The sequence below is a fragment of the Nesoenas mayeri genome, assembly GCF_963082525.1.
Source record: "Nesoenas mayeri genome assembly, chromosome: Z".
NCBI lineage: Eukaryota > Metazoa > Chordata > Aves > Columbiformes > Columbidae > Nesoenas > Nesoenas mayeri.
The window spans coordinates 63,786,643-63,805,259 of NC_137542.1; the positions used below are offsets into that span (position 1 = coordinate 63,786,643).

The 18,617-nt window shown below is 38.2% G+C and overlaps 1 protein-coding gene across 1 annotated transcript; it reads left to right on the forward strand.

Moving 5' to 3' along the window:
* The first annotated feature begins 228 nt into the window (after positions 1-228).
* GFM2 (GTP dependent ribosome recycling factor mitochondrial 2) lies at positions 229-18,612 on the forward strand. Its single transcript, XM_080363111.1, has 20 exons — positions 229-304; positions 855-939; positions 2,712-2,757; positions 3,757-3,854; positions 4,864-4,989; positions 5,381-5,469; positions 6,680-6,768; positions 6,997-7,057; positions 7,153-7,338; positions 10,085-10,165; positions 10,909-11,057; positions 11,584-11,724; positions 11,806-11,905; positions 12,682-12,871; positions 14,224-14,300; positions 14,801-14,939; positions 15,082-15,267; positions 16,674-16,789; positions 17,064-17,246; positions 17,677-18,612. Exons 1-20 carry the CDS (start codon positions 242-244, stop codon positions 17,803-17,805), a joined length of 2,334 nt encoding a protein of 777 aa, XP_080219237.1. The 5' UTR covers positions 229-241; the 3' UTR covers positions 17,806-18,612.
* The last annotated feature ends 5 nt before the right edge of the window (positions 18,613-18,617 follow it).

Below are 18,617 nucleotides of genomic sequence, written 5' to 3' on the forward strand. Positions count from 1 at the left end.
AAGTATATTTGGTGTTTGTTGCCATGCATTTGTGGTGCATTTTTAAGGCTTAATAACATTATTTCTACAAATCTGACACAGATTTAACCTGCAAAGCAGTAACCTGAAAAACAGTAACCTGATCAATTAAGTTTCATGATTGATTTATGTGGAAGTAGTAGAGTTACCTGTTTTCTCTCATAAACATTTTGATCAATGTTTACTTATCTTGACAGGGAACAGGTTCAGAGACAGGAGCAGAATGTTGGGAATTATGAAGAAATTTCCGATAAATGCATTGAAGTCATCAAGTTTGTGCAATGAGGTAAGATTTTTCCTAAATTTTTATAGTTCCTCTGTGAGGAAAAGAAGTACTTGGGTTACTCTGAGTAAACTTTAAAAAAACCCTTTCCTTTAAATATAGGTATCCAAACAGAATGCATACTTTCATGTTGGAATTGGACTTTCATGTATGTCAGAATGTGAAAGTTGATTTTCTAATTTTTCTATAAACGTTTTACTTATCTGTAATTTTGATTACCTAACATTTGTAATTGAAAAATTTATAGTATTTTAAAAAATAATTAGACATATTTAAAAATATTGTGGCTAGTGGCAACATGTTTTGGTACTATAATAGATTTTTACCAGAATTCCCAAATAATGTTGGGATTGGACTTGGTTTAAACCTCAGTGCTGCCATCTTCATGCTTCTGCTTCCAAATGCTGATATTTGGAGCTTGGGTAAATACCTAACAACAGTATCAGTTCTTGTAGATATTTTTTTAGTTTAGTTTCCTACAACTGGCAAAAATGTACCTACAAGTAATTATTTATAATGATAAATTTTCTGTATGAATTTTTTTTCTTTTAAGTATGGGTACTTCAGAAAGACAAAGATGCGAGTCATAAGTGTGACACAACAAAACCACAATCCAAGACACTTCAGTTCTTCACAAGGTATAAATTATTTTCTTAATAGTAGGGGTTACTCTAAAAATGAGTAATAATACTTTTTAAATTGTCTTTCAGTGTATTCATTTTATCATTATTTGTGAAATTTGGTGTATGAAGCACAAACAGAGCAGTTAATAGGTTCAAGGACTGAAAAGAAGTGTTTTGTTCTGCTGCTGTGTTCTCAGTAGATCCATGGTATGAAGCTTTTAGAAAATATGAAAAATAAAAGATACAGATGTACAGGAACTCAGGCCAGCTGTGAAGTGCGCTGTAACCTCTCTCCAGTTACCTGAGGTTTTAATTTGTTGTCAAGTAACTGATGGTAGCCAGCATGCTGGACAAGGAGGGAGAGACAGGAATCTGATTAAGTAGAAGTTTTAAGCTGTCATTAGTGTATTTTCTTTGCAGAGTCAGGATAAAAGAGAGTAAAAAGAATAAAATAGTTGGAAAACAGAATTCCAATTAAAAGCATTTTTTGCTGGTTTTTGAGTAGCTATGCTGAGATTGGATGGAAATTGATTGATACAAGCTGTCAGGAGTCAGGGCCACTTGTTCCATGCTTTTTCTACATCAAAGTGAAGGTGGGAAGAAAATACTGGTAACTGGTGGGTAACCCAACTTCTTTAAAAAAAAAAGTTAATGGGTTCAGCACTGTGTATCTTAGCAAAAGTCTTTAACCTGTAGTCACATACCTAAGAAGACGACTTACTCCTCTTAGTTGCTGATGTCAACACAGTCTCTGTTGCCACCTGTTCCTGTGGTGTTGTCTGTGCGATGTCCTTGCTGTCTGCTGTACTCATCCCCAATTTTGCTGTGCTGAATGCCCCAGCATGTCTCATGGAGGCAGGGCTTCATTCTGTATGCAACTTAGGCAAGCAAGAAGTCTCAGACATACTAATGCATTATTTTGTGGGTTATTTCAGAAACTGGAGGGGAAAAAAAGCAGTGTTGGAGTTTTTATTTGGGGTAGTGGTGGTTGTTGTTGGATTTCCAGGCTGCTACCTTGCTTCTCCTAAGATCAGTTAATATTGAGATGTTAACCTATGAGATCCCTCTAATATCTCTGTAGTAAGAGGGATGATTTGTAGATGGTGAAGGAATGCTAGTTAAAATATTATTGAATTCTGTTTGGCATATCAAAGGTAAACTGAAGTACTAGGAAAGTGAATTCATGAAACACAACTCAAATGGTTTAAGTAACTGGATTATGGATTAGTTTCATAAAAATTTAGCTTGACAGCTTATTTTCCAGCTAAATAGGGTGTGAGAGAGGAAATATCTTTCAAAGATATGCTATTAAAACTCCTTAGCCCTTTGTTTTCTTAACCTAGTTCAGTTTATGTTTTTTCCTTGAGAATTACGGTGTTTAGCTTCAGTGTTTAAAGGAGAAATGGGTTTTGAAATGTGTTCTCTAAGTGCCAATTCAAATGAATGTCAGCATTACAGTTGTCTTTCATTGTGGCATGTTTTGTTACTGCTTCTGCAGGGTAAGGTTTTTGTGCAGTGATTATACTTTTTTGTGCTGTCTTTTTCCTACTGTTTCTAAATTACAGCTGTTCTGAAGAGTTTTAAGAGAGAGAGATTTATTGAAAGTTAAGTACATATATTTGTAAATGTGGGGTGCTAGAGATTATTTTCATGAGTTGTGCCTCTGAATCTTTTTTTTTTTTAATAAGTTTTTAATGACTTCTTAAAAATGTATATGATTTTGTTAAAATCTCTAATTTGTATATTGGGGTCAGTCTTATAAATTAGTTTGTTTTGTTTGTCTCCAGGAGATGTTAAATCTCTGCGTTCTGTCATTAATCCTCATATATCCAGGTATGTCATGCTAGGTTTTTTTTTGGATATAACCAGCTGTCAAAGCAGCTGATGTGTTAACAAGTCTTGGGTTGTTGCTGTGCCCGTCACAAGCATAGTTCATGTGCACATTTTAAATTAAATTTAGTCCTTCTTTTTACCTTCTGACATTTCATTACAGAATGGCTGTTGGTGTCTGAGGGGTCTTGGACTGTCTTTTCTTTACACCATGGGAAACAAAAATGGTCTTTTAGGGAAGCTCCAAATCCGTGGTAGTTGCTGGGAGCTGAACAAGGGTGAAGGGTTGTCCTTGCACCTGGACTCCTGCGGTGGGCAGCGCTCTGTACTTTGTGTCCATGGGAGCCCTCAGCCCTGTTAGATGAAGGCCTTTGTAATGAGGGGGCAAGTAATTAGAGGATGGCAAGGTATTTAGGTGCCAAGCTGCTGTAGGAGTGGCTTGGGGGTGAAGTTCCCTTGGAAGACCACTTACGTCCTGAGGGTGAGTTCAGCTAGCATTAATGGTGAATCTGGGGGCTGGTCACAAGCCTGTGATGCGCAGAGCCAGTGAAGCCGTTTTGGAAGCCTCTGGGTGAGGTACTTCAGAAAGGAAGATTTGGCCGAAGAGAATCAAGGAAAGCTTCATGGGAACTTGGATGCTAGATTTGGGGTATAAAATGTATGTGTATGGGGGATTGTTTCAGGTGCCAGAGGTTAGGGACTGGGGTTCTGTCTGTGGGGAGGGCAGGTGGGTGAGGATGAGGCAGAGAAGTGGCCTAGCCCTGAAGTAAAGTGTGAAAACCTGTTCCAAAACTCTTCAGTACTACTGATATGAAGAAAACCCACCATTTCCATGCTAATGTGCCTCAGTATCGGAATGTACACTGTATCAGATATTCAACAGAGGAAAAGTGTTATTCATCTGGTGTGCTGTTCATTGTGAATATTAATCGTTTATGCAAATAACAATATGACTGAATAAAAAAATTAGCTCAGTAAAGGCACTGTTTTTATTTTATGCAGAATCCGAAACATTGGCATTATGGCCCACATTGATGCAGGGAAAACAACAACAACAGAGAGAATGCTGTATTATTCTGGATACATAAGAACACTTGGAGGTTAGAAATGCTTTTTGTATTCAGTAGCTTTGAGAGTTTAAATAGACTACAATAACATGCAACCCAGTTAAATGTTGGTGGTGGAGTACTTGGTATGGAAGCCAGTTGTTCCAAAGCTGTGCTGCAATATAATGAAATTTTAATGCACAATATATTACTTTCTAAGGCAGTCATGCTTTGAGAGATCATTGGTTCTTAGTTTTCTTCTAGTGAATTATGGTTTGTTTTAACACTTAATTAGAGGTTGTCCTTGTTTGGCTTGTTGCTCATTGGCCATTCTGGTAAAGCCATTTCTTCATTTCTCTTTTGACCTTTAAAAAATCGGGTTAACAAACAGTAACCATTTCTTTTGAAAGTCATACCACAGAAAGTGTTCCTTGCTTCAGCAGCTCTCACAGAATTCTTCAAGATTGAAAGGGTCAGAGCAGCCTCCATTTGTGCTACTTGCCCTTGGTGAAGCTGTGTTGGCTGTCACCAGTCACCTCCATATTTTCCATGTGCATTAGTGTAATTTCCAGGATGATCTGCCAGGCACAGAGGTGAGACTGACTGGCCTGTAGTTCCCCAGGTCTTTCTTTTTTCCTTTTTAAAAAATGGGGCTTATGCTTTCTCTTTTTCAGTCAGTAGAAAGTTCACTGGAATGCCACAATTTCTCAAATATGAGGGATAGTGGCTTAGCAACTCATCTGCCAGCTCCGTCAGGATCTGCAGATGCATCTCATCAGGTCTCATGGACTTTGCTTTGGTTTTTAAGTTTCTGATGGTGTTACTAGGATTAAGAACAACAAAAAGGTTGTTGGAAGTGCTTGTCTTTGACTTACAGAACGTTCGTTCCCTGGAAAGGGAGCCTGGGTAAATTAGCTGATATAATAATTTTCTGAGAAAGCATAGTTTTATAGCATGCACGTATATAAAGGGGACAGTATTTCCAAATCTCTTTGTATTCCGAGACAATTTCAGCTTTTGAATTATTTACCTACCTAACTGTAATACTGCTTCCTGTTCACAGATGTTGATGATGGGGACACAGTGACAGATTTTATGGTACAAGAGCGAGAACGTGGCATTACCATTCAGTCTGCTGCTGTTACGTTTGACTGGAAGGACTACAGAATCAATCTAATTGACACCCCAGGTACTGTGCTTTGGCAGTACTTGCATTATTGGTGAAGAGTAGTGGTGGGCTATCATAGAACTTAAGTCTTCATTTTAAATATGGTGCAATGTTTAACTGGTTTAATTGTGGCAGTAAAAAGGCCTATACTGAGCTGTGTTCAGCTTTGGCTGATTATTGTTTGCTGGTGCCTAATCCAGCTTGTTTAAAGTGAGCTCAGACATTTCTGAACTAAATTGCTCTCAGTTCGGAGATTGCAATGTAACAGTCTTGTGTGTTTCAAGGACTGATGGGTGTATTTCTCTGCAGGTGCAGACATGGTTGTTTTGACATGATTTAAAAAAAAATTATCTTGACCTGTTGATGTTGCCTGTACAAATTATGACAGTATAAAAGGAAGATTGTTTTTTAGGTCATGTGGACTTTACAGTGGAAGTTGAGCGTTGTTTGAGAGTCCTTGATGGAGCAGTAGCAGTGTTTGATGCTTCAGCTGGTGTTGAGGTAAAAATAACTGGTAGATTTTATTTTTTTTTTTTGTCTAATGACTTAAATCAGACTGAAATAATAATAATCATAGTACAGAAATGTTGCTCTGTATTATCTCTTTTGATACTTTGATAAAAATTCAGTGCCAGAAAGCTGAGCATTTAAGTTCAAGTCCTGTAGTATATAGCAATTTCCATGGGAATGAGGTGCAAATACGTTGAATTCCCATTAAAGTCTGAGGTTTTTTTGATGTTTTGTTACTGTACTTTACAAACATTGAGGTAAATTCTTCTGTCTAGCTCCACCACTGGAAATAAATGAGTATCTCTTCATTTCTCATTTTCAGATTTCATGTAGAAAATCAGTAATTTTCAGCCAGAACTTCTCCCTCCTCAACGGCTTATTTATCATGCCTTTTGGGGCATAGTGCAGAAAAGGTGGAGGAAGGCTGGAATTTGACTTCATAGCATGAGATGTTTGAGTAGGTCAGTCCTGTAGAAAAGTTACCTGTTGTAAAATCACTGTATTCCATGGGACATACTTTTTTTTCCGTAGTTGAGGCATGAGAGAACTCTTGACCAGTGTGAATCCCATTATTTAACTTGCTATTGGAAACCATTTAGGTGCCATCATGTGTGAACCTGAACTGAGTAACAGCCCCTGCCCCCATCAACAAAACAATTAGATCTGCTTGTGTTTTTTCTAAAACTGTGTAGAAAATTATTACATTATTTCCATTTATTAGTAAGAGACTGTTTCTGAATCTGAACTGATTTCCATATATACCTGTTTTAACTTTCCAATAAAAACAGATATCATAAATGGCTCAGCAGTATACAATTTACTAGCAAAACCACAGGATTTTTTAGTGTTGCATGTGTAGCCAGAGAAACACTTGCCTGTTTGTGCTTACAGAAATTGGCAATAAAGTCTTCAGTCACTACATTACTGAATTTTTTCCATATATATCCTCCGTAATGCTTAGTTTCTCTCCATGTTCCTTTGCCCGTATGCCTGTGTGCCCTTAGTGGTGGACGGGGAATGACGACAGCTGAGAGAGCAGATGAGACAAAGCTGCTTGTGAAGTTAATCTGTGCTGCTGGAATCAGGATTGTCGCAACACATTCAGCACAGATCTGTGCTCAGAACTTGGTTCCTCAGCAGAATCGGGGAGTGTATAGTTCAGCTGTCGACACTCATGTTTCCATTTTTTCTTCTGCTTTAGGCCCAAACTCTGACAGTGTGGAGACAAGCAGACAAACATCAGATACCACGAATATGCTTTTTGAACAAGATGGACAAAAACAGGGCAAGGTATTCAGTTAATTTAATCCCTGCTAAAATCTTTGCAAGCGAATGTATCTAATAAAGATGTTCTGTTATGCACAGAGCAAGATAATTATGTGAATGCTCACTATATACATCTTTGATTATGCAGATACATATTTTTGTGTAATTTTAGGAGTGATTTTTGCAGTAAATAAGGAAAGTTAAACCTATTTTACTGTATAAGTTTTGTGTAACTTTGTTGTTTTAATATAGTTTTACATATGCTGTTGAGAGTATCGAACAGAAGTTGAAGACAAAACCTTTGCTTTTACAGGTAAGCATAGAATTGAAATGTTTATTTGCTTTCTTTTGAATAGAACTCCTTCCTTAATTTTTTGCAGCTGTCTAAAATCTCCACTCTATTTTCAGTTGCCCATTGGGGAAGCCAAGACCTTCAGAGGACTGGTTGATGTTGTGACTAAGGAACAAATAATTTGGAAACCTACTTCTCATTTGGATGATGGAAAAAATTTTGAGCAAAAGCTGCTGCTGGAGGTTGATGATCCCAGCCTGTTCCAAGAAGTCCAGGATGCCAGAAATACCTTAATAGAACAAGTAAAGTTCTAAAGTAAATACATAATATATTTAAAACTGTTATTTAAAACAGTAGAAAAAATAGGGTGGATGGGGCCTCTGGAGGTGACTGTTGCAGTGACCCGCTCAAAGCAGGGCTAAATTCGGCTTTAGATCAGGATGCTCAGGCCTTGTTCAGTTGAGTTTTCAAGTCTCTAAGCATAGAGGTTGCAGTCTGCCTAGATAGCCTCTCCCAGTGCTTTGTCATTACTGTGGTGAGACATTACTTTGTCCAGCAGGCATTTACCATGTTTCAGCCTATGACAGCACCACTTGTCCTTTCCTTGTGTACCTCTGAGAAGCATCTGTTTTCCCTGAAGAAGGCCCACCACTGCCACCATTTCAGGTAGTGAGGGACAGCACTTACATCCTCCCATAGCCTCTCCAAGTTAGACAAACCCATCTGTCTAGGCCTCCTGCTGCTCTTAGTGTTTTTCCACTGGAGTTCCTACAGTTTGTTAGCCTCTCTTGTGCTGGGGAACCTAGAAGCAGAGTGTTTTACGTGCAGCTTCACAAGGGCAGGGGAGAGGGTACTAACCACTTGCCCAGATCCACTGGCTGTGCTGTTGCTGATGGAGCCCAGTATGCGGTTAGCCTTTGTCACTGCACAGGGACGCTGCTGACTATGCTCACTGGACCAGCAGGTCCTTCTGGCTGACTTCTGAAGACCCGTTTCCTAGCTAGTTGATCCCCACTGTATCAGCGTATGGATTTGTTCTGTCCCAGGTGCAAGACTCTGCATTTGTCCTCATTGAACTAGTTTCAGATTTTCTTCACTTTTTTTCCATCTGTCAAAGACGATTAATGCACGTTGGAAACATTAATATGCGACAACAAAACATGCTGAATATAAAAAGACAGACTCCCTGGCTGTACAATACATGCATAAAATGGGAAGTACTCCCTGTTTTATCGATAAGGAACTGAAGAAAGCAGATGCTAAATTTGGTTGGCTGACATCTCGTACTGTCTTGGATGCTCAAAGATTATTGGGACAGCGATAGGAGTCTGGCAGATGTGACCCAGAACCTTCAGGGTACCCATACCCTTCCAGAGTGGCTGCTAGAAGCTGGATGGGATGGTGCAGGCTGGTGAAAATGGCACTAATTACTGTATTTGAGGCAGCTGAATCCCACTCTAAATCTTGTTCCAGATCTATCAAAAATCCATGGGGAGAGATAAAGAGAAAAACTATAAATATTTATTTAAAATAGTTTGTTATACTGTGAAGCTAAGAAAGATAATAGAAATTTGATCTACTTGATTCCAGGTTTTGCACAGATGACAGTTTAGAAGGGGTGAGGAATAGAAGAATTAATGGAAGTAAAAGAATAATTTCCCTGTTGAGCAGTGCAGAATATTTTGAAATAGTTTGTCTGAAGTGTTTTTTTTCTCCCCTCAGTTGGTATTTTGAAGTCCCACATTGTTTTGTGTAATAATATTGGAAGAGTTGGTTGCAGTAGAGACTCTAAGCAAGTCTTCTCTCCAAGTAAAGACTTGTGGTTTGGTTTTGTTTTTTTTTTACATTCAGTTTGCTTTATATAACTTTTAAGTGTAATAGTCATTACATTTGAATGCATACTTTTATTAAAAAAATACAGGAGGTTAACAACTCTATTTATCTCAGATATCGATCTGTTTTTCTGGCATGCGTACCCTCCATACAGCTCTGAATAACATTGTGCTAGTGCATATACAGATGGTGCTAGGCTTTCGGTTTCCTTTGAAATGTCAGGATTGGAGAGGCCCACTTTATATTGCTCTGAGTCCAGTAAAACACATACACAATCTAGTTTTCAAATTTTCCAGGTCTTAAATGGGGGTGTTATTACTCAGCCTCTTATCTTAAGAAGTGTATTGTCAGATATAAATCTTTGTAAGAACAGTGTTAGGGTTTTTCGCTTTGGTTTCTGGGTTCTTCCTGGAGCAGGAAGGGCTGGACCAGTCGTGTGATAACTGAGATAACCTGTGTTCATAAAATACTTTTTACATACTTTCTGTCCTATTAATACTGCATATCAGAAACACTGTAAAATTTAGTAGTTTCCATACCAGCCATCTTGCACACTTTGCTTTTACTAAATTAAATGAACACTTCCCTTTATCCCTTATGTTTTAGTTATTGGCTTGATTAGACATTTCAGTATTTGGTCAATTGCTGTTGTAACCTGTAGAAGGGCCGAAGTGTCTTCTTGCACTTATGGTGTCTTGAGTCTTTGACAGTGCAAGCTTACACATGAGACAAGGTTTGAAGAGTAGTTAATTTGTCAAGCTAAATGGTCCACTTTGAAAACACAGGTGGGCTCTTGGACTTACAAGCCTTTGGTATGTTGAAGGTCAAAAAACCCTGAAGATTTGTCTGTTTTTCCCAGCTGTATACCTGCTGGCTTGCAAAGGTTACTTGCTGCTTACTTCAGATTTCGCCTTGTTTGCAGATCTGAAATATACTCAGTTTTACCCTTCATGACTGTCACTATATGGCTGCAGATTTTTGTACAAGCACTCTTTCCCCCACTGATGTTTTGCCTGACAACTGCTTTATAAGTTGATTTTTTTCCCTTGTCCTTTCTTGAAACCTTCATTTCCGTAATTTTCTGTGGTGAGTTTATTCTGATGTCTTTAAAGGCTTTGTTCCTGCTCTATTTACCATATATCCTGAATAACTGAGATTTGTGACTGCTCTTTGAAACTTGTGTATGCCAAATAGTGAAGAAGTATTCTGTTGAAGGTTGCAGATCTGGATGATGAATTTGCTGAACTGGTTCTAGGAGAATATAGTGAAAATTTTGACTTAATACCACTTGACAAGGTAATTTCTACATTTCATTATTTATAACTAGCTTTTACTCTGAAAGGCTGGGGTTTTACTTCTTTGGTACATGCATGTTATGATTTTGCAGATGTGCTTTTTTATCAGAAAAAAAATCACAACAGCTTCTGTAGTGAATGTACAGTACTGTGAATTTAGGACAAAGTATATTCAAGCTCAGTGTGAATTTTGTATGATAATGCACTTGCTGTGATTCTCAGACATGCTAGGCACAACCTTAAAAATATGGCACCTTTGTGCAGCAAGAGGTTTTTTTGAGAGTTAGACTGCTGTGAAAGAGTTTAGGGAAAGGAGAATGGAATTTCCATGTAGGCTGAGTGCAGTTTGTGTCTGAGCTGCTGATTCTTACTAACAGAAGTAGCAGCATCTCAACTGCTGTGAACTGGTTGGATCTTCAGACACAACATATTGAAAGCGGTGAAGTGCAACATTCTGAATTAAAAAGACTGTTAGAAAAAGAACAAGAACAGCTGCAGATCTGCATGAAGTGCTTAGAAATCTTAAAAGCAGTGTCTTCCATTTTAGCATCTGAACATTTGGGTTTCTGGTTTGGAGTTCATTAAAAACAGTGAAAGGAGTTTGGATGAGTGATGTTATATTTGCAAACGTACTTAGCTTTTGGGGATTTGTTAGCAATATCTGATAGCTGGAATGCAATCTAAATTGCATCTAAATCTAAATTGTAGCTCCTATGTTAACAGAAAATCATTATTTTTTTGCAGTTACGGTCTGCTATCCGCAGAGTCACGCTAGCTCAGAAAGCGGTACCTGTGCTCTGTGGCAGTGCATTGAAGAATAAAGGAGTGCAGCCTTTACTGGATGCTATCACTATGTACTTGCCCGCACCTAATGAGCGTTCATATGAGTTTCTGTAAGTACAAGGAGAAAAAAGGGTCAGGAAAAAGGAAAAATAAGTAGAAAAGCGTAAAAGGAGAAAATAAAAAATATCAACAAAGCATTCATGTCTTTAAAAATGTTTACTGCCTTTAGGTATTAAATTACAGGAAAGATGAGCAAACATAAAAATACACTTAAGTACTGAACCTGCTTAGGTCAGTGCTACTTGAGTTGTATGCATTTATCTCTCAGTTGTCAAACTTGCACCTTACATTTCTAGGGTATTTTTAACCTGACGATATTGCCATTTAAAAAAATTGGGGTCTAGGGATCATCTTTAGTATTGTCTGAGTCACATGACACCTCACATATCCTGCTGGAGCTGGAACTGCTTAGGTTAATATTTTTTGGCATAAATTATGATTTTTAAAAATCTGCCTCTATTAATGTTACAATAAGAAATGATACTTTTTCTTGAATGACTGGAAATGTAGGTAAATGTGAGCTTGAGTGGATTCATCCCACAAGAATGCTTTTTGTTGTGCTTTTCTATTTTGCAGACAATGGTACAAGGATGACCTGTGTGCCCTAGCGTTCAAAGTTCTCCATGATAAATCTCGTGGACCACTTGTTTTTGTTCGCGTTTACTCAGGTTCACTGAAACCCCAATCAGCTGTATATAATATTAACAAAAGTTGCACGTGAGTAAGATAGAGGTGTGGCTTAGCAGAGCGTTGGAATGTCTGTTAAAGTCCTAAGTAACACAAGAATTTCATTTTCAGGGAGAGAATGAGCCGGCTGCTCCTGCCTTTTGCTGATCAGCAAATTGAAATACCATCACTAATGCCAGGCAACATTGCCCTTACTGTTGGGTTGAAACAGGTAATGGAAAACGCTTATTCTATAAGGGAGCTTGTTTCACTAGTGTGCTTTCTACTTCTGTGATATTATATCTCAGGTATGTTCTTGGTTATTATGACATATGTAAACTTGCTTTGTTTGAAGTACTTCCTCCTAAAATGAAATATTACAATGTACAAATGTCAGTAATTGACCTGTGAGATGCTGTGCTGATTACATGGAAAGGACTGATAAAGTGCATTTTAATAGAGTTCTGAGCTTCTATTTATGCTGTAACTCTTAAAATACAATGTAATGCCATGGAGGGACCTCCTTTGGGGAAGGGGAGTCATGTTCCATATGAGGTATCCAAAGTTACAATTTAACTTAAGTTCAAATAAGTTGGTTTCATGCTTGCTTGTATTAGGTTACTAATTCAGTGTTTTACTGTCTGTACAGGCTGCGTAATTTGCACAGGTTTTTCTAAAATGTAACTAACTTAGGTATGCATAAGCAAATTTTCATTTAACAATATTGTTCTTTGTGGCTTTTTATCTCAACTGTTAAGTTAGACTTAAAATGCAGTGAACTGGACAAAGAAATGTTAGTCTAAATTTGAGCAGCTTTTCTTCTTCCAGATGATTTTAGTTAGTATCTTTGAAGCGAGAAGTTACAGTAACTGTTTATAAATAAGTAAATAAGTGGAGATTAGCATGGGAGGTTTTGAGGAAGAGAAAGAGTCAGGGTTTGCATTGTTATTTTTTTGTTTTGTTTTTCATGTTCCCTCCTCTTGCCCTCCTCTGGTTGTTGATCTACAGAGTGCCACTGGAGATACCATAGTGTCCTCAAAGGCTTCAGCAGCAGCTGCAGCACGCCGGGCTGGAAGGGATGCTGGGGGACAAAAGAGATCTGCTAGTGATGCAGAGAGCCTTCTGCTGGCAGGTGTTGAGATCCCTGACCCAGTCTTCTTCTGTACAATTGAACCCCCTTCAATGGCCAAACAACAAGGTACAACATAGCTACCTAAGAATATGATAAGGTATTCTACAAATGAGATATTTAGGCATAACCATATTCTCCTATGTAAGAAACAAGGCTTGTCCCCAGTTGAAGCACACCTCGTTGACATGACTGAGTTGCAGAAATTTAGCAGTCAGTGATCTAATAAGGCCCTTTTTGGTGTTTTGCACAGATGATGTATTTTAGATTGTGGTTGTCAGTATTCTTTACTATTACCCCATCGAGCAGTACTAGTAGTAGTACTTTTCTGGTTTTTGTGTCTAGAAAAGTGGTGGTTCTTAATTTTGAAAGAAGAGATGAAACTTTCGTTTCATAGCATCATGCTGCAGTCACACCGATGCGCTGCACGTAGTGTCCCGAGTACAAATAACCTTGAAATGTGGTGTTTTCTTTTTCAGTCAGCCCTCACATTTTTACTGTGTGGTTTAAAGTCTTCACTTGCCGAGACTTCTGTGTGCCTAGTTATGGTTCACCCCTGCAGTATGACCTGTAATCTTACTGCCTTTCACAATAGTCTGTACCAGAGAGCCTGGTTATTTAACTCTTTTTGGAAATACTTACTTAAAACTCGGGATCTTCATTCCAACAAAGCTGAGCTTGGTTGGGGGTGAGCGGTAGGAAGGATAAATGCCAGTGTATTGTGATGGAATGCAGCAATGTGGAAGGCAGATTTGGAGCAACATGTCTGTAGGCTGAGCAACTGGGTTTTAAGGTGTTCCTTGGTTTTGGTGGGTTGGATGTTTTGTAGTATGGGGGTTTTTGTGGGTTTTTTGTTTGTGATTGTGTTTTGTTTTGTGTTTTTTGTTTTGTTTCTTTATTTGTTTTTTCCCCAAAGACTATAAGGTAGATAAATGCAGTCTCAGCTGCTTTCCTTAGCAGTTAAGATAATGGGGAATCAGAAAAATAAAATTGTATTTGAACCTTTCAATGTTGAACTCATCTTGAAATATTTAGGTAAATCATAGGAGAGTTAGTTGACAATTTTTTCTTATCTGTAAAAAAGAAGCAGTACTTTTTACTGACTTGGTGAAGTCTTCATACAAGTACAAATACATACATTCTGTCTTCATACAAGTACAAAACATCACTCTTAAAATGGTATTTTTAATAATTAAATAAGCACTCGGTAGTGTGCGATTAATTTGTTGGAGAGAATCGGAAGTTGCAAGTTGCTTGTAATTTGAGTTGACTTTGTTTGACAAAATCTGTGCTTCTCTAGGGTCCTTTTGATTCCTTCTGAGAATAAAATTTGACCTTGTGAGGAAAGTGGTGTATAGACATTCATTGTGATTCTCAAATTACTGAAGTCTCTAGATATAATGTTTGATACTTATGTACAGAGTTGGATAACGCATTGAGCTGCCTTCAGCGTGAAGATCCAAGTTTAAAAGTGAAGCTCGATCCTGACACGGGACAAGTAAGATGAATCTTATTTTGTCTGCATTGTAACCAAGCTTTATTTTAGAACTGCCAAGACCGCCCTTCAGTTAAATCATTTACATATTGAGATCTTCTTGAATAAAAGGTCTGTGATCGTATCGTGTATGTACAAAGTTCTGTGCATCAAACCAAAATGGAGCCTTGTGCACTTGTGCTTTACAGTGTAGAGGAAGTCATCCAGTGCTCTGCATGTTTTTGACAGTTCTGTATTTTAAAAGTTTGAATTATATGGTCTTGAAGATAATGCAAGATGACCTTTTTTATAGTGGTCATAGCAGTGGTAATTACGCTCTCACTTACATGGTGTTTATGTCAGATGATCTAAAGCAGTCCTGTTTTCTCTCTAGGCTCCTTAGAATTCAAAATATTTCTGAAAGACTATTAATTAAGAGCATGCAAGATCTTGATTAAACAGTTTGTATTCAAACCTGAGTTTTGCATATTGTTCCTCTTCTCTCTCAACTGTCTTCTTACTAGACTATTCTCTGTGGCATGGGAGAACTACATATAGAGATCATTCATGACCGAATCAAACGTGAATATGGAATTGAGACTTATTTGGGACCCCTTCAAATAGCCTATAGAGAAACCATCCTAAATGCTGCCCAAGCTACAGGTAAAATGAGTGAATGGAAGGAACATCTTGTGTCTGGTTTTGCAGCTTGAATTACTTTAAATGAACTTGAAACTTTTAAATGAATTTCACGTATTAGTTTTATCCCAGATACTTGCTTCATTTTTATTTTTTTTTTCTTCAGATGTTTTGGACAAAACAGTAGGAGATAAACGACACTGTGTAACTGCAGAGTTAGAGGTGAAGCCCAGGTTAGGAGAGAGAGCAACAACAAAACCTGCCATCGAGTATGCTGCGAGTGTCATTGAAGTGCTACCCAAAGAACTCCAAGAAGCCATAGAAAATGGAATCATGAACTCATGCATTCAAGGTAAAGGAAGTGCTACAACAGCTATACTGGTCTGACATTTCTCTAAGAAGCAATTTAATGTTCCTAGGAGAAAAACTCCTTGCTAGTTTGAAAACTAAAATATAGTACATATTAACATTAGATGCAAAGGAAAATTCTGAAAATTCTCTAACTACAAGAATTGCCAGACACCCCTTTCCCTGTGCCAGGAAGGGAAGTCAGCGTGCCTTTGGTTTTAAGGTTGATTTATTCTAAGTGACTCACCAGGGAGCTTGGCGTTCTCTTGATTTGTTTTTTAATCTGCTATAAGAGATCAGTTGTTTACTTGATGAGGTCGTGTAGACCATAGTGATGTGACAGAAGTGGTTTTGGAGGCCAGCATATACATACCACACTTCTGTTAGAGTTACTGATACTTTTTTTTTGGATTTTCAAATATGTTAAATCCATGAAAGTAAACTATAAAAAACCTTTACCTAATGGCAAAATAAAGGCTTTCTAAAGGACTAAAAGTATCCTTTCATTTTGCTTAAAAATACAAATTATTTATGGCCAAAGAACTCTCCCTAACAGTAAAATTACGAGGCAATGAGTGGATTGATAAATGAGAATTGCTCTAAAAGAAGCAGCATGAGGTGTTTTTTCCATGTTGCTTTGTGGAGTTGGAAAGCATCTCTCATCTCTGGTGTGGAATGAGTCTTGGCTGTGTGCCTTCTTCATGCTCCTTGAAGACACTTCAGAACTGTGCTGTCTACAGCATAAAATTCTTAGCATTCAGTGCTTAAAAAGAAATAAAATCTGGCCATGTTCTCTGTAGGAAAAAAGCTGTGTGTGTTTTTTTTTTCTCAAATACTTCAGGCCTCCCATCCAGTCTAGTTTTCGATCTGGTTGAGAGTCCGGGGCTGGAGGGAGGTAACCTACCAGTGACACCAGTTGTGCTTTATCCCTCATGGAACTGGGTTAATGCTGCAGTTTTGGTGGTGGGTCAGTATTGGGCTTTGCTGTGATCACAGTGTGTTGGAGGGGAAAGTAGAGAAGTTATTCCGGCTTCAGGTTAAACAAAAGGTTTCAGTACTTTTTCAAATGAGGTTTTTTTTCAATAGACGAGTTTTAGATACTATAATGTATTGAAAAAACATAACTTGGCAATGATTGTATGGATGAGCACACTCGGGAACTTCTGGTTCTGAAAATTATCTGTGCTTTTTGTGAAGAGATTAAGAAAGTGTGAGTCTGCATTCCTTTATCTCTTAAGGCAAAGCAGGACAATGACAAAACCACAGAATGAGGAACACAACCAGTAGGGGGGAGAAAGGGGAATGACAGGGGAAAGTGAGAAGTTCCAAATTAATCCTGAAACTTTTTGGCATGTGTCTTAATATTCTGAAAAACAAATGTGTTTTTCCCTTTTTCTCTTCTTTTCCTAGGACCCTTGCTTGGATTCCCAGTTCAGGATATAGATGTGACAGTGCAATCACTGACGGTGCATCCTGACACCTCCCACACAATGGTATCAGCCTGCGTCTCTCGTTGCATGCAAAAGGTATAGTGGAATTGTAAAGCTGTTGTAGAACACAGCAGCATGATATACCAGTGGGAAAATATATGTGCATATATATATGAGAGCATAATGGCCTTGCCGGGGCTTTATAGCTTTTGGAAGCAGAGAATTTGAGATGCAGTGTTAACTGGAGATATGGAAGTAATGTCAATTTTCTGAAAAACCTAAACCAAAACAACCAGATTAAAAATCAGAACCAAGCAAAACACAAAAAACCAACACAAACTCAACATAACTCTCCTTCCCTTCCATGTAGGCTTTGAAAAAAGCCGGTATACAAATACTGGAGCCCCTGATGAACCTAGAAATCACCGTAAGCGAAGATCACCTCAGTGCAGCACTTGCTGACCTCGCACAGCGGAGGGGCAGCATTCGGGAAATCCAGAGTCGTCAAGATAACAGAGTTGTGGTTGCCGCTGTTCCACTAGCAGAAACCATGGTATGTGAAAATGCAAATCTGATCTTTTTTTATATGCTTAAAATTAATTAGGCTTCAGTTCACTTTTTCTGTTCTTATGAATAAGTTTTGGAATGGATTTTTAAAATTTTAATTATTGGAGGTCTGAAGCAAGCGCCCGCAAGTATAGCAGTGGTTTTCTGCTTGATCCAGAGTGTTAAGCCAGCACATTTTCAACTTCAAGTCAGAGAAGCAGTAAATATTACTAAAAAGGTTTTACAGAGGTTTTTTAAAAGTATGTTATTAGGTTGACTTATACATGTATTGCACTTTTAATTCAGTAATATTGAAACATTTACTAGTATTTTGCAGTATACTTCTGACTCTCTGTTGGTAACTTAAGCTGCTTTCTGTGCTAACCTATCTTCCCTTTATCCTAAATTGAGTGACACGTGTTCTCCATTTTGTCCAGGGCTACTCAACAGTTCTGCGTTCTCTAACATCAGGCTCAGCAACCTTCACATTGGAGCTCGCCAGTTATCAAGCCCTGAACAGTCAAGAGCAGAGTGCACTTCTTCAGAGGAGGATGGGGCTGGTGTGATCGCTTTACCCTGTGGAACAATCAACCTATTTTCTGTCCTCCCTGTTAAACATTTTCAGGAGCCTATGTATGTACACCAGTATTTCCTTCTGGGATCAACTGGCTTGTGGTAAATGATGAATTATCAGCTGTAGGAACAGACTGTGCTTTAAAGTGTCCAAGGGAAGGTTCAAGAGACTGTGTTCTTCGGGCACAGCCTTGTAATTTAAAGCAGCTGAACCAGAGATGCAACTGCAGGTTGCTGATTTACAAATTCTTATCTTACAGATAATGGGCAATGAAAAGTGATGCAAATCCTCTTCATGTAAATGAGCACTAAGTGCACCTTAATGTGCAATTAGGACCGTTTCTTAACTTAGTAAGTAAAGCTTGTGAAATTTCTGTCTACAAATGAAACAACCTTACAGTTTTGTCAGTCTGTATCTTGTTTTCAGCTGAATAATATGGTTAATGAGTATTTTTAGCTGTACAACTGTAAGCATTATTTCCTGTATTGCTAGAAAGTAATTTGAGCAAGAATACAGGACTGGGTGTAACTTCTGCCCAAGTTTGCTTTAGCAAATTTGTGGACTGTGTGCTTCTGCAAATTGAGTGAGATCTGTGCAAAAAGAGTTCTGCCAGGGAGTGATCTCAACCTACCATCTCAGAGCACGTTAAGGGGGATTTCTTTCTGGACCTTCAGGAATTTGTGTTTTAAGCTGTAATGGGTCTGATTTGCCATGTGTTACAAGTCAGTTATGATTTGCAATTAGCTGGTCACATAGAAAAGAAGCAAAGGATAAGATACTTTGAAATAAAAAAGATGGATTGCT